General features: G+C 45.1%; 1 protein-coding gene across 4 annotated transcripts in view; it reads right to left on the bottom strand.

The window, feature by feature from the left end:
• Positions 1 to 329: 329 nt before the first annotated feature.
• EXOC6B (exocyst complex component 6B) overlaps positions 330 to 12,763 on the bottom strand; it is a 722,841-nt gene continuing 710,407 nt past the window's right edge. For all 4 annotated transcript variants that reach the window (XM_082426006.1, XM_082426005.1, XM_082426007.1 and 1 more), the window contains one exon: positions 330 to 11,801. In XM_082426006.1, the coding sequence (XP_082282132.1) occupies positions 11,675 to 11,801 (127 nt within the window). In that variant the 3' untranslated portion in view covers positions 330 to 11,674. The remainder of the gene's footprint in view (positions 11,802 to 12,763) is intronic.

Here is a 12,763-nt window from a genome sequence, read left to right as displayed (position 1 = left end):
GATGAAAACATAGGCAGAACACTTTCTGACATAAATCACAGCAATATCTTTTTTGATCTGTCTCCCAGAGTAATGGAAATGAAATCAAAAACAAATGGAACCTAATTAAACTCCAAAGCTTTTGCACAGCAAAGGAAACCATAAACAAAATGAAAAGACAACCCACAGATTGGGAGAAAATATTTGCAAATGATGTGACCAACAAAGGATTAGTCTCCAAAATTTACAAACATCTCATGTGGCTTAATATCATCAAAACAACCAACCCAATCGAAAAATGGGTGGAAGATCTAAACAGACATTTCTCCAAAGAAGACATACAGATGGCAAAGAGGCACATGAAAAGATGTTCAACATTGCTAATTATTAGAGAAATGCAGATCAAAACTACAATGAGATATCACCTCACACCAGTCAAAATGGCTATCATCAAAAAATCCACAAAAAATAAATGCTGGAGAGGGTGTGGAGAGAAGGGAACCCTCCTGCACTGTTGGTGGGAATGTAAATTGGTACAGCCACTATGGAGAACAGTATGGAGGTTCCTTAAAAAACTAAAAATAAGCAACAGTTTCTTAGACTGTTAGCTATCACACAAAGAGCACAAGCAACAACAAAAACAAAAGATAAATTTGGACTTCATCAAAATTTAAAACTTTTTTGCATCAAATGATTTTTTCCATTGAATGATTTGCAATATGATAAGGGTCTAGTACCCAGAATATATGAAAAACTCTTATAACTCAAAAACAAAAGACAAATGACCCAATTTTAAAAGGAACAAAGAAAAAGACATTTCTCCAAAGATAATATACAAATGACTAATAAGCACATGGAAAGATTCTCAACGTCGTTAGTCATTAGGGAAATGAACATTAAAACTGCAATGAGATAGCACTTCATACCCACCAGGATGGCAATTATTTAAAAAAAAAAAAAAGCAAACCAGAAAATAGCGAGTGTTGGCAAAGATGTGATGAAATTTGAACCCTCATACATTCCTGGTGGGACTGTAAATAATGCTGCCACTTTGGAAAACAGTTTGGCAGTTCCTCAAAAAGTTAAACATAGAGACCTAGCAGTTCCTCTAGGTATGGACCTAGAGAATTAAAAACACATGTTCAAACAAAATTGTACACTAATGATCATAACGGCATTGTTCATAATAACCCCAAAGTGGAAACAAGTTATTTGTTCATTTTTTGGACTTATCTGTCCATTCGTTGATGCACAAAGGTCCATCAACAGATGAATGGATAAACAAAATGTGGTATATCTATACAATGGAATATTATTTAGTCATAAAGGGAATGAAGTATTGATACATGCTACAACATGGATAAACCTTGAAAGCATTATGCTAAGTGAAAGAAGCCAGACACAAAAGGACACATATTACTATTCCATTTATATGAAATGTCCAGAATGGGCAAATTAATAGAGAAAGAAAGTAGATTCAGGGGATAGGGAAAGAGGGGAATTGGAAGTGATTGTTAATAAATACAGCGTTTCTTTTGGGGTGATGGAAATATTCTGAAACTAGACAGTGATGGCTGCACAACATTGGGAGAATACAAACATACAGTGAATTGTACACCTTGAAATGATGAATTTTATGTTGTGTGAATTATATCACAACAAGAAGTTACAAAAAATTTTAAAAAGCCTTAAACTGGTGCAAAAACATGTACATGAGTTCACACTGATATAAATAAATGATTTAAATTAATACATGAGGATGAAGAGACAAAAATTCCTTTTAGAAGAATTCCAAAGAACTTATTTAGATACCCTTTCTAGAAGGTAAAGCTTAACACCCCACCTCTCCCTGTCACCATCTTAAGTGTGGGCTGTAATTAGTGACTTGCTTCTAATAGAATATGGAAAGGGATAAATAGTAACTTTACTGTGGGGAAACCTAGCAGGCACTGCCTTACCCAAGTGATCAAGGTTCACATCATTAGTGATGTCACATGGACATCATGTAACCTCTGATATATAATGGGAAGAACACTTCAGCTGTGTGGTATTCGCTCAAAAGACCCATAACCCCAGTCTAATCAAGAGAAAAACATCAGAGGAACGCAAACTGAAGGATGTTCTAACAAAATACTTGACCAGTACTCCTCAAAGCGGTTAAGGACATGAAAGACAAGACTGAGAAACTGTCACGGACCAGAGGAGACTAAGGAACTCTGTTGGTTTTAAAAATTTTCACAAATGCACGTGGTAATATGTTAATGGAGGAATCTGGGTGAGGGATATAGAACTCTGTACCACTTTGCAACTTTTCTGTAAACTTAAAATTATTCGAAAATTAAGTTTAAAAAATGAGTGAAAGTCTGGGAGAAAATATTTGCTCATATATAACAAACAAAAAGGTAATTAGCATCAATTGGATCAGTGGGTTGAGTATATTATGACAGACTCCCTCTCCTGACAGCATTCATTCCCCATGACTTCCCTGCTATCGGGACTCAGATTGGCTCAAATAGTGGTCCAGATTCCTTGATCTCCCGCCCCTATCCCAGCTTCATTTATCTTTTCATTCATGCATACAGTTAGTTGATTCAGCAAAATTTATTGAACATATTCTATGTGGCAGAAAGTCTTCTAGGCAGTGAGGATAAAGCTGTGAACAGAACCCCTTGCTCTCTTGGAGCTTACAGGGAATGAACCCTCATTGCTCTAAACCAGACATCATAGTCTGGCCATGATTGGCTTAGGGGTGGCCATGTGATTCAGTTCTGGCCAGTAAGATGTAACTGGAGGTTGGGACTTCCCTGGTGGTCCAGTTGTTAAGACTCTGTGCTCCCAATGCAGGGGGCCTGGGTTCGATCCCTGGTCAGGGAACTAGATCCCGCATGCTGCAACTAAGACCCAGCACAGCCAAATTAAAAAAAAAAAAAAAAAAAAAAAAAGATGTAAGTGGAGGTAATATAAAGGGATAGTGTTAAATAGCAATTTAAATTTAAATAATTCTGAGAATACATAATTTTAGGGTAATAAATATTCAAACCTAAAGAAAGATGAAAATCACAGGCTTCTAAGAAAGGGACAGATTCGACCTGCACAGGCCTTTATCTCTTTGTTTTTCCTTCTTCCTCCTGATTGGAAAGTGGATGTGATGTCTGGAGATGATGCAGCTGCCCTGTGCCTGTGAAGTGATAAGCATGCTAAGGATGACAGAACAGGAAGATAGAAGGTGCCTGGGTCTCTGCTCCTCAGATGCTCTAGTCCTGTATTGCTTGTGCTTAAACCTCCAGAATTCTTCTCATGTCAAAACAAAACAAAACACCAAACCAAATAAAGAACAACAAAAAATCCCTACCTTATTCTTTACCGTACTCATAGTCCATTTTCAATTACTTGTAGCTGAACATACTTCAAACTGATAAAAGTATCAACAGGCAATTTCTTGAGAATACTATAAATGGCTAATGAGACATGAAAAGATGATTCAGCCTAACAGAATTTGGCAACTGCAAATTAATAAACCATTTCTCCCAACTCCGGTTTGACAGTCTCACTGAGGGTGCTGGGAAATGGGCAATCTCCTATGTTGTTGGTGAGAATATAAATTAGTACAGCCTTTTTGAGAGACAGTTGGCATCGTCTAGCAAAATATAAAATGTATACCCTTTACCTAATAATTCTGCTCCTAGGAATTACTAGGAATCTTATAGAAATGTTTGTACGTATGCAAAAAGATATCAAAGGTGCTTGATTCAGCAGTTTTGGTTGTAAATAGTAAGTGAAAGCAAGTTAAATAAATAATAAGGAAATGGCTAAATTAAGGGGTAGTCCCACCATGGAATACTATGCAGCCACTAAAAAGGTTAAGACCATTATGTAGACTACAAATCTATTTGTAAAAACATTTCAACATTTTTCCATGTTCATTTCAGATTTTTAAAAAGAAATAAGACTTTATAAAGTAAAAAAAAAAAAAAAACCCTCTGTACCCCAGTGAACCTTATTTTGTTCTCTCTGCAGAGGGAACTTGGTGTTTATCATTCTCCTGCATGTTTTCAAAGTTTAAATTGTATTGCACTGCTATCATTCTTCAACTTGCTTTTTTACTCAACAACTTTTTAAAGATGTATTCATGTTGACACATGTAGCTATAGTTCATTTTAACTGCTGTATAGTATTCTATTAGATGAATATATCACAATTTATCTATTCTCTCCTTGGTAGACATTTAGGTTATTTCTAACTTTTCATCATTACAAACAATGATAGAGTGAACAATCTTATACGTCTCCTTGTGCACACGTGGATAGATTTCAAGAGAGTAAGACAATTTTCATTAATATTTATAATATTTATAGGCTTCAACCAATCAATTCCACTCCTGAAATTTTATGCTATAGAAATACCTAAGCAAGAAGGCAAAGATGTATACAAATGTCTTGACATATTGTTTGTAATTGTGAAATACTGGAAACATCCTAAATATCCATCAATTCACAATTAAATAAACTCAAGGTATATACAATGCAATGGAAATACTTATGGGCTTCACAAGGGATAAGATATCCTATATGTTGCTATGAAAGATGTTTAAGATACATTAAGTGTGGAAAAAACCCTGTAATTTAATACACTATAATTATAATTCTTTTAATGAAAAAAGTCAGTATATATGTAGTAAGGTGATCTGAAAGAACATCACCATCCTGTTAGCAGTGATTATATGTGGAAAATGGGATTAGGGCTCAGCGGGGAAATCCTCCAGTAGTTCTGTCAGATACCTGTGTACACACGTACATATACATGTACACACACATTCACTACCACCACCAGGACCACATTCTGCCCATCAGGAATTAAACTGATACTTTGATTTCTCACCTTACTCAATCTGTTTTCAACCTGTTCCTTATTCCATGGCATACCAAGAGTGGAGTGGTACATATTTGCAGAGAATTTTACACGATAATAAAACTGGCTTAACGTTGGTTTGCTTTTTATTACCACCATATGCTTTCTAAAGAACGTCAGTGACAAAATATTCCTCCTAGCAAGGAGTGCTGCTTGCACAGTCCCCTCCCTTGGTAGCAAATCACTACCAAGTGTGGTCGATGTGGTCCTGAGTGCCCATGTGCCATTGGCTGGGCAAGGTGCTGCAGGGGTTTCAGACAGGCGCGTGATGCTTTCCTGCCTTTGCAGAGCAGGGGCACCAGACAGGTACTCAGACACTAGAAACTATCAGTCTCTCTGTGGTTCAACTTACTGCCTGTAGGACCTGCTTCCCCAAAGCAGCTTCTCTGCCAGCTGCCCTGGATGGGCCCTATCTTCACCCTTCCTAACTTGATGCCCTCAAGCTGCCCTGCACTTGAAGCCTTACTGTTTTTCCTCATCCTGGGAAAAAAAGAGACTCTGACCCTTTGGTCTTTTACTTTCTCCCATGCCCATCTTTGCCTCCCTTTGTCTCCAGTGTCCAGATCACCACTTAACCCCTCCGCTTTGCTCCTGAGTGGTACCTGAAAATGCCTTCCCTAAAACCTTGGAAACATACCAGGGGGAAAAAAAGTGAAATGGTTGCTCAGAAATCTGAAAAACCTATAGCTGGGTAGTCCGAGGCCCCTTTCCTGTGTCCATGGAAGTGGTGTTTCCCCAGCAGTCTTCTCTGGAAAAAAGGTTCACTGGAGAGGGCAGGGCGTTACTCCATCAGCTTTTAAAATATGCACTCCGTGGAACAGAAAGAAAGAAAAGCAATCCACCCAGCTTAACCTGAGCCTTGTAACAGAGAGGGGAGTGTGTGAGGAGAACAAGAGGGAGATACAATTAATTACCCTTAGAAGCAAAGGTAAAAGTTGAAGATTACGAGACCCATTTATAGGAGGAAATAGACCCATCATTGAGCCTAGAGAATGGAAGGATTGTTTAGGGCCAGAAAAGCGTCTCAATGTTCAGATTTCATTCCTTTTCTGGAGCTTTGGAGAGAGGAAGGTCACAGCTTGGGCTTGGAAGGTACCCTTAGCAGTGGGCTCAGACTGGGAGGGGGGCTCTTGTCTTGGGCTCGGTTCTGGGCCCACAGACTGCCCCCTCCCTGAGGGAATAGGAGCTGGAATCCAGGAGCGGATGTGGGCTGGCTGGTGAAGGGGTAACCCTGTGTGAGGCCCCTGCATTAACATCACAACAGCTGACGTCACAGACCCCACAGAGCAGCTGGGGCCCCAAATGCAGGGTAACCCTAACCCCAGCAGCGATGGAAGCAGATAGAGGGGTGGTGCCCCCCGCACAATGCCTGGCCCCCACCACTCCCCTCCTCCTCCCTGCACTTCCTCAAGAGCCTTTGTCTTCTGGTCTCTTGGGCCTGGAGTCTCTCTCATTCCCAGCAAATATTGTCCATTAAATTCAAAGCTGAGGCCTCCGGGGAAAGGGTCTGGCACTTTTTCTCCTCCCTCCCCTTATCTCCCACTAGCCATTCCCCATCCTCATCTGCCTGGTGAGCAGATGAGACAAGGGGCAAGCTGGTGACGGCTTCACATCTGTCCCTGGTTTGGTTTGGTTCCCCGCAGAGCCCTCTCTGGACAAGGCCTTGGGCAAGACATTGTACTCGCCAGTGCTGACTCAGAAGCTGTGGGAAACATTCGGGGGTGAGTTGGGTTCAGTTTGGCTTTGACAGCCCAAGCCTCTATACTGGACCCTCTGGTCTGCGATCCCCTCAACCAGGTGGAAGTCTGTGTATTCTTAGAAGTAGAGGGTCCTCGTGCCTCCCTCCGTACCTTGAACTGGTTTGGGGAGATCAAGCTTAGGAACGGTGGTTGTACTGGTCTTTAGGTGTGACCTGGGGATTGTGTGAGAGCTCCTGGAAGCGGGGGGGGGGTGGGGGGGGGCGGGCGGCAGGGCTGCAGGTCTTGAAAAATCTCCTGCCAGAACTCTACGAGGCAGGGAGAGGGGGTAACTGCTCAGAGCGTCTGGCTTTTCCTCACAGGGAGATCTATACTTCCAAAGGGATTTGGTTATTATTCAGGATTTCAGTCCTGAATCTTCCTTAGACATTGATGAAAGCCATGTACCTTCTAGCCAGAAAAATGAGTGGATGCAAGCCTGCGCGCCTGTACGTGTATTCACACACACACACACACACACACACACACACACACACACACACTCCAAGGGTTCATGGACTTCTGATCAAGAACTCCTGAATTCTAAAAGGAGGAATATATTTTGGCAGAGAAGGTTCCAGGTGGAATTGAGAGGCAGATTCTACCCGAAGGACTGGCTCTGCTCTGAGCCGGGCAACTGGCTGTCTGATGTGAAGGGCTTGTTCCTCTGCGTCTACACAGGTGCTCGAGGGGCCTCAGTACCATTAAGCCTGAGATGGGCTTGGGGAGTGGAAGCCAGGAGGCAGAGAAGCTCTGGACACTTCTGTCCAATGGTCAACCACAGCGTGTTGTGGAATTTGAGGGGAGGGAGGGAAAGGCCCGAAAGAGTTCATGTGCTGTGGTAGGAACTGGCTAGGCATATCGGCCATGCATAGGTCATTTACACTTCACAGCAAGCCTGTAAATCAGGCACTAGTTTCTGCTTTCACTGAGGATTATGAGATTTAGGGAGTTAATTGTTCAGGGGTCATCCAGCTAGTAAGTGGCACAGCAGGAGTTGAAGCCCAGGTCTCTCAGGCGCCAAAGCCCAGTTGCAATAGTCAGACTTGTTAACTGAAGAAACTCTCTCCAGCCTATTCCCATGGCTTCCATGCCAGCCTCGGGGCCAAGAAGGCTGGGTGCTGTTACACAGACGTTTCAGGCCTTACTCACCATGGTTTCAGATATGCCTACCAGGTCCCCACTCTCCTTCCAGTACACACCAGACTTGTGCCAACTTTTCACTCTAATGTGGTCGGCACCATGTTGAATTTAACTCCTTCAAGGCCCAGCTAATTAACATCCTGATTTCCCTGTGCTGTCTTCCCTGACCAGACCCGTTCCTACACCAGACCGTGACGCCCGTCCCTCTCCGCCACCGAGCTCTAAGGCGGCCTCATTTCGCTCCTTCCTCTAGATAATCCCTCCTGGCTCCATCTTAACCAGGAGCCTTTCCACGGCAGGGCTGGTGTTCAAGACACACCGAGCCCCCAGTTGCCTAGCCCGGTACTCCCCACAAACCAGGCACGTCGAGGGTTATTCCTCTTGATGATGATGACGACGCCAGTCTAAACTGTATAGACAGGAAAGCCTATAGCCCAGTAGTCTGGAATGTTTCCAAGGCCACAGTTCGACACCTTGCCTTGTCTGGCAGGCAGGCTTTCCCCTCCCCACCAGGCTTCTGCCTGCTCTAGTCGTCAGTCCGGCTCAAGGGGTGCAATGGCCATCCTCCAGATCACCAACCATGGCTGCAGTGTGCAAAAGGGGCGGGAGAACAAAAAACCCGTGAGACAACACCGTGGCTTTTGAACAGGTGCATAGGCTCTCTTATTTAATAGCGGTTAAAAGAGGAAAACGTACAGGAGGAATAAACATGCTCTTTCCACATAAGAGGTTTTCTACTAACCATGAGGCCCATCTGTATCAGTAGCTTTACTGGTTTTAAAGAAAAAAGTTCCCTTTAGAGTTAAAAATGGACTTTCCTAAATCTCCCCCATAAATGTGCAAAATAAAAAGGCCATTTCCAACACATTAGTGAAAAGTAACTGCAAACTCAGGCAAAAGAAAGAAAAAAAAAAAAAAAAGAGGCAATGGAAGCAGCCAGGTGCACAGTCTTGGGAGAAGCGAGGCTAGGGTGAGGGGGATTTCTGCAGCAGGCCCCAGGGGGTGTACCTGGAGGCCTCATGGGGAAAGCCATGGGCAACGCCAATCTTGGGGATAAAGGGCCCTGGGTCTGGGATTGCTGAGCAAGCACTTGTCAAGTGTGCAGGCTGACTTGGAGGCCTGGGAGACAATGAAAATACTGGGGACTGCTCCCCGTAAGCCTGTATATTCCCTTTACCAGTGGGGACTCTCTGTTGTTTCCAATTTCCAGGTCCTGTTCTTCCCCACCCCCAACAGCTTCATTTACAGTCTACTCAAAGAGATTTTGCTATGAGATACGTTAAAACTATACCAGCTGCCTAAATTACTACTGAAACCCACTAGGGTCCCAAACCTGACTGTCCTTTCAGGAATATGGACCTGGTTTTCCGAAGAACTCAGCCAACTAGAAGACGGAAAGACTTCCAGGCACCCATGTTCTCGCCTCTTACTGAGGCCTCCAGGGCACTTCTACATCTCTGGGCATTTGAGCCCAGATGTCAGGAGTCTGAGGGGCATGGACACCCATGCTTTGCACAAGTCCTCGCAAGGGCGGGCGCAGCTAGAGGCCTATAGAGAGAACTGAAAACTCCTACTTCACCAGTTCAAACAGCTTGGACATTGCTGGTCCCTGTTTTTTTTACCTTTCCCTGCTCACCAAGAGTGTGTCCCCACAGACAACTCAGTAGCTGCATGTTGGTTTCGTTAGGGAAGGCTGAGGCAGACCGAGAGGGAAGAAGGGATCTGGCAAAGGATCCACCCTATGAGTCTTGGGCTTGAATAAGCGTTTTCTGTAGAGGGACCTCTGTGTGCAAGGGGCAGAGTAACCCCCGTTCCTCCACGCTGTTCACTTTCTCTTCTATAGCACTGTTTCTCCAGGGTACAGGTTTGCGACCAGGCCAGCAATGATAACAGTTGAAAAATATTGTGATATGCTTAAGGTTCTCTCCATTCCACTTCAAAAAGTCTCAGCGCTCAAAGCGGAAGAGATCTTGCTGTAAACTGGCATGTAGTGAAGGAGGGTGTTTGGGGCCCTTCTGAAGCAATGGGATTAGTGTGGTCATTTCTCGTTCTTTTCTAATAAGGTCCAGAGCCTGAGAGATGGCATTTTGGGTCTCATTCCCATGGACCCCTGCCTTTCCTTGGCTATGGAGGTTCTGGGTGGCAGCACTCATCTCTGAACCTCATTCTGAGACCCCGGGCAAACTGCCTAGCCCCTAGGATGGACCTCAGGAGGCTTCTGCAGAGCCCACACGCAGCCTGGTCCCCAGCTTTGAGGAAGCCCGCGTGTCGGTGTGCATATTTTCTTCCCCATGGTTTTCAAGTTGTGATACAATATTTGCGGGGGCTGGGGGAGTGAAAAAGGAAGCACTGCCTTCCCTAGAAGCAACTCAGCAGCTGACAAAGGGAGTGAAGACTTCTGTCTGATGAGTCCTTCCTTCCACTAACCCAAGCTGGAAATGACCGTGTGGCTTATTTGTCATTGTTTGGTGACTCACGATTATACTCTTGCCAGTAGCCTTGGTAGCATCTTCCTGAAGTGCCTTAAAGGGCAGATTCCTCTGACTGACCTCATAGTGAAGCCCTTGCATTAAGTCTCGGGAGCCCATTTGGGACAGAGGACACAGCCTCCAAGCTAGCTGGTCCAGGCTCCTCTGCAAACTCCAGAGCCTGAGGGAGAGGACTATAGGCAATCTTGCTCAGACAAAGCCACAAGATAGCTATGGGGACCTCAAAAGGGGATGGAAGCTTTGGGCTTGAGCAAGAGGAGCTTCTCACCCAGGACATGACTTAGTGAGGGGCAGCTGTGCCATGGGTAACAAACCACTAGCCACGGCTGACCCGCTCTGCTTCACGGTGACAGTGGTTCCATCCCTAAAGGCATCCAGTCCAGCTAGAGCTGTCCCCACAGTACAGAGCTGATGACATTTCCTTTAAAGATGGTGGCCAGAAAGTTGGCTTTGAAACACAAAGGAATGATTCCAAGGTTTTACCTAAGGGTAAAGTAAGGGCCATTTTCAGGCTTCTGGAATCTGACTATCCCAATGACGCTGCCGGAAGAGGTCAAGTCTGAGACTCTCTGTCTATGGAATAACTGTTGACCTATGCCCTGAACCAAGTACCCTGACCCTGAAAGAAGGCAATGAGAGGAATGGGGAAGGGCTGGGGCTCTGATTCCATTTGCACTGGCTTTCAAGATCTCCTCCTGGTGTGGGGCAGCCTATAGTTAGTCATGAGGTCCAATTCTTCCCGCTGCATACTCAGCTCTACCGTGCCCCAGAAAACTTAGAAGGAAAAGCATTGGGTCAGATCTAGGCTAAAAAATGCCATCCTTGGGGGGACTGGAGCGAAGCCGTCATCTTGCCACACAGCACGCTTGTTCACCGGTCAGTGAAAGTCAGTGGACTGAAGAGATGAACCTCCAGAACTGTGTGCTGGTCTTTGATAGACTAAGTAGTAATGTTTTCCAGGCCCTTTCCTTGCATCAGGAAGAATCGGCCTCACCTACACGGTGAATGGGGCACCTAGGAGTGAACAGGATGTAATTCATTATCCTTCTGCCTACTCACCTTACCTCCCAGTGCCAAGTACCCATTTTGTTTGTATAGTTTCTGAGCCCCAGATCTAAGCTCTAGAGCCACGGATGAAAGGTGGTTTATCATACTGGACCGATGACACCGCCATCTCTAGGAAAAAACAGACAGTGTAGTATGACTTCCCCTGAAGCCCAGCCTAGCAACAGCTCGTGGACTGGCTTACCCTTGTGCCTCTTTTACTATAGGGAAATGTTATGCGAATACTGTACATAGGTTATTAAAAAAATACATTTGCTCTCTTTGAAGAAGAATGCACAAATGCAGGGCCAGCCAGCGCTGGGGCCCGGACGCTGGGGCTGCAGCCAGCAGCCTCTGGGGGCCCGAGGCCCGCCTTCATGAGTGGTGGCTGCTGATGAGTCCCCGGAGTTGCTTGGCCACAGTGTCAATCAATTTCTGCTTGTCTCGCTCATTTTTCCGAAACTGTGCAAACATGTTGTTCTTGCGGCTAGTGTCCTTCATCCTAAACAGACAAGGGAAGAAAGAGAGCAAAGTGTTTGAGGCGGCAATGGGGGCTAGCGTGTCTTAACCAGCACCCGGAGTTGAGAGAGTCCAGAACACTTCCATTGTCAGGCGCATACTCACCTACTGTTCACGAAGCTGCCCTCCTGGCACCCAAAGCCCTCCCCACTTCAGTCACCTTTGGAGAACGGTCAAGAGCCAGCCATGGCCAATCACCTCCTCATCCATACCCACCCTACCTACTTCCTTCCCTTCTACGCCCAGGTATGCCTCTGTTGTAGGTATCTGGCACCTGCTGCAGCCCTGATGGTCAACAGGACCTCAGAGAATGTCTAAGGTCTTCTCATCACCTCATAAACCTACTAAATCCTGCTGGGACCTTACAGCTGGTATTTGAAAGGTAAAGCAGAACGATGCTCTTAACTAGCAATTCCAAAAGAACATGAGTAACTGAAAGCCACTGTGCATTTCCAAACCCTACTCTATCTGATTAGTCTATCCTACCGCTAACAAAACCAAGGGCTTGACCGATCTCTTTTCCTTTGCCTCGGGGTAGGGGCTCAGGGGCAGTGAGGTGGTAAGAGGGCGTGGTGCTGAGGAAAGCAGGTGCCAAAAGGCTGAGCCAGCCGGGGCTTTAGGCAAGAGAAGCCCCTAAGTTCTCAACGGCTGCTATGTCTTCAGATCTTGACCTTTGGAAAACTTTCTAACTGGCTCATGCTAAAACTCCAGAGACGGCATATTCCTAGAGCACAAACCATGGGCAGTTCTGGCCACCAATTCCACCAGATGGAGAGACCTAACTGGGAAGCATGGAGGGAGAAAGTCAAGGCCAGGCTGAGGTTGCCAGAGCAGCCCCCAAACCCGACTAAGCCATTGTGATAGATCCCAGGAATCTGTTATTCCCCAAAAAGGGCCCACAGCCCCTGACATCTGTTGGTGATGGCTAACTCTGGCCGCAGCCTC

The sequence above is a fragment of the Balaenoptera physalus genome (assembly GCF_965194825.1).
Source record: "Balaenoptera physalus genome assembly, chromosome: 15".
NCBI lineage: Eukaryota > Metazoa > Chordata > Mammalia > Artiodactyla > Balaenopteridae > Balaenoptera > Balaenoptera physalus.
Note: the sequence above shows the minus strand (reverse complement) of the source record. Positions and strands in the feature narration are given on the sequence as shown.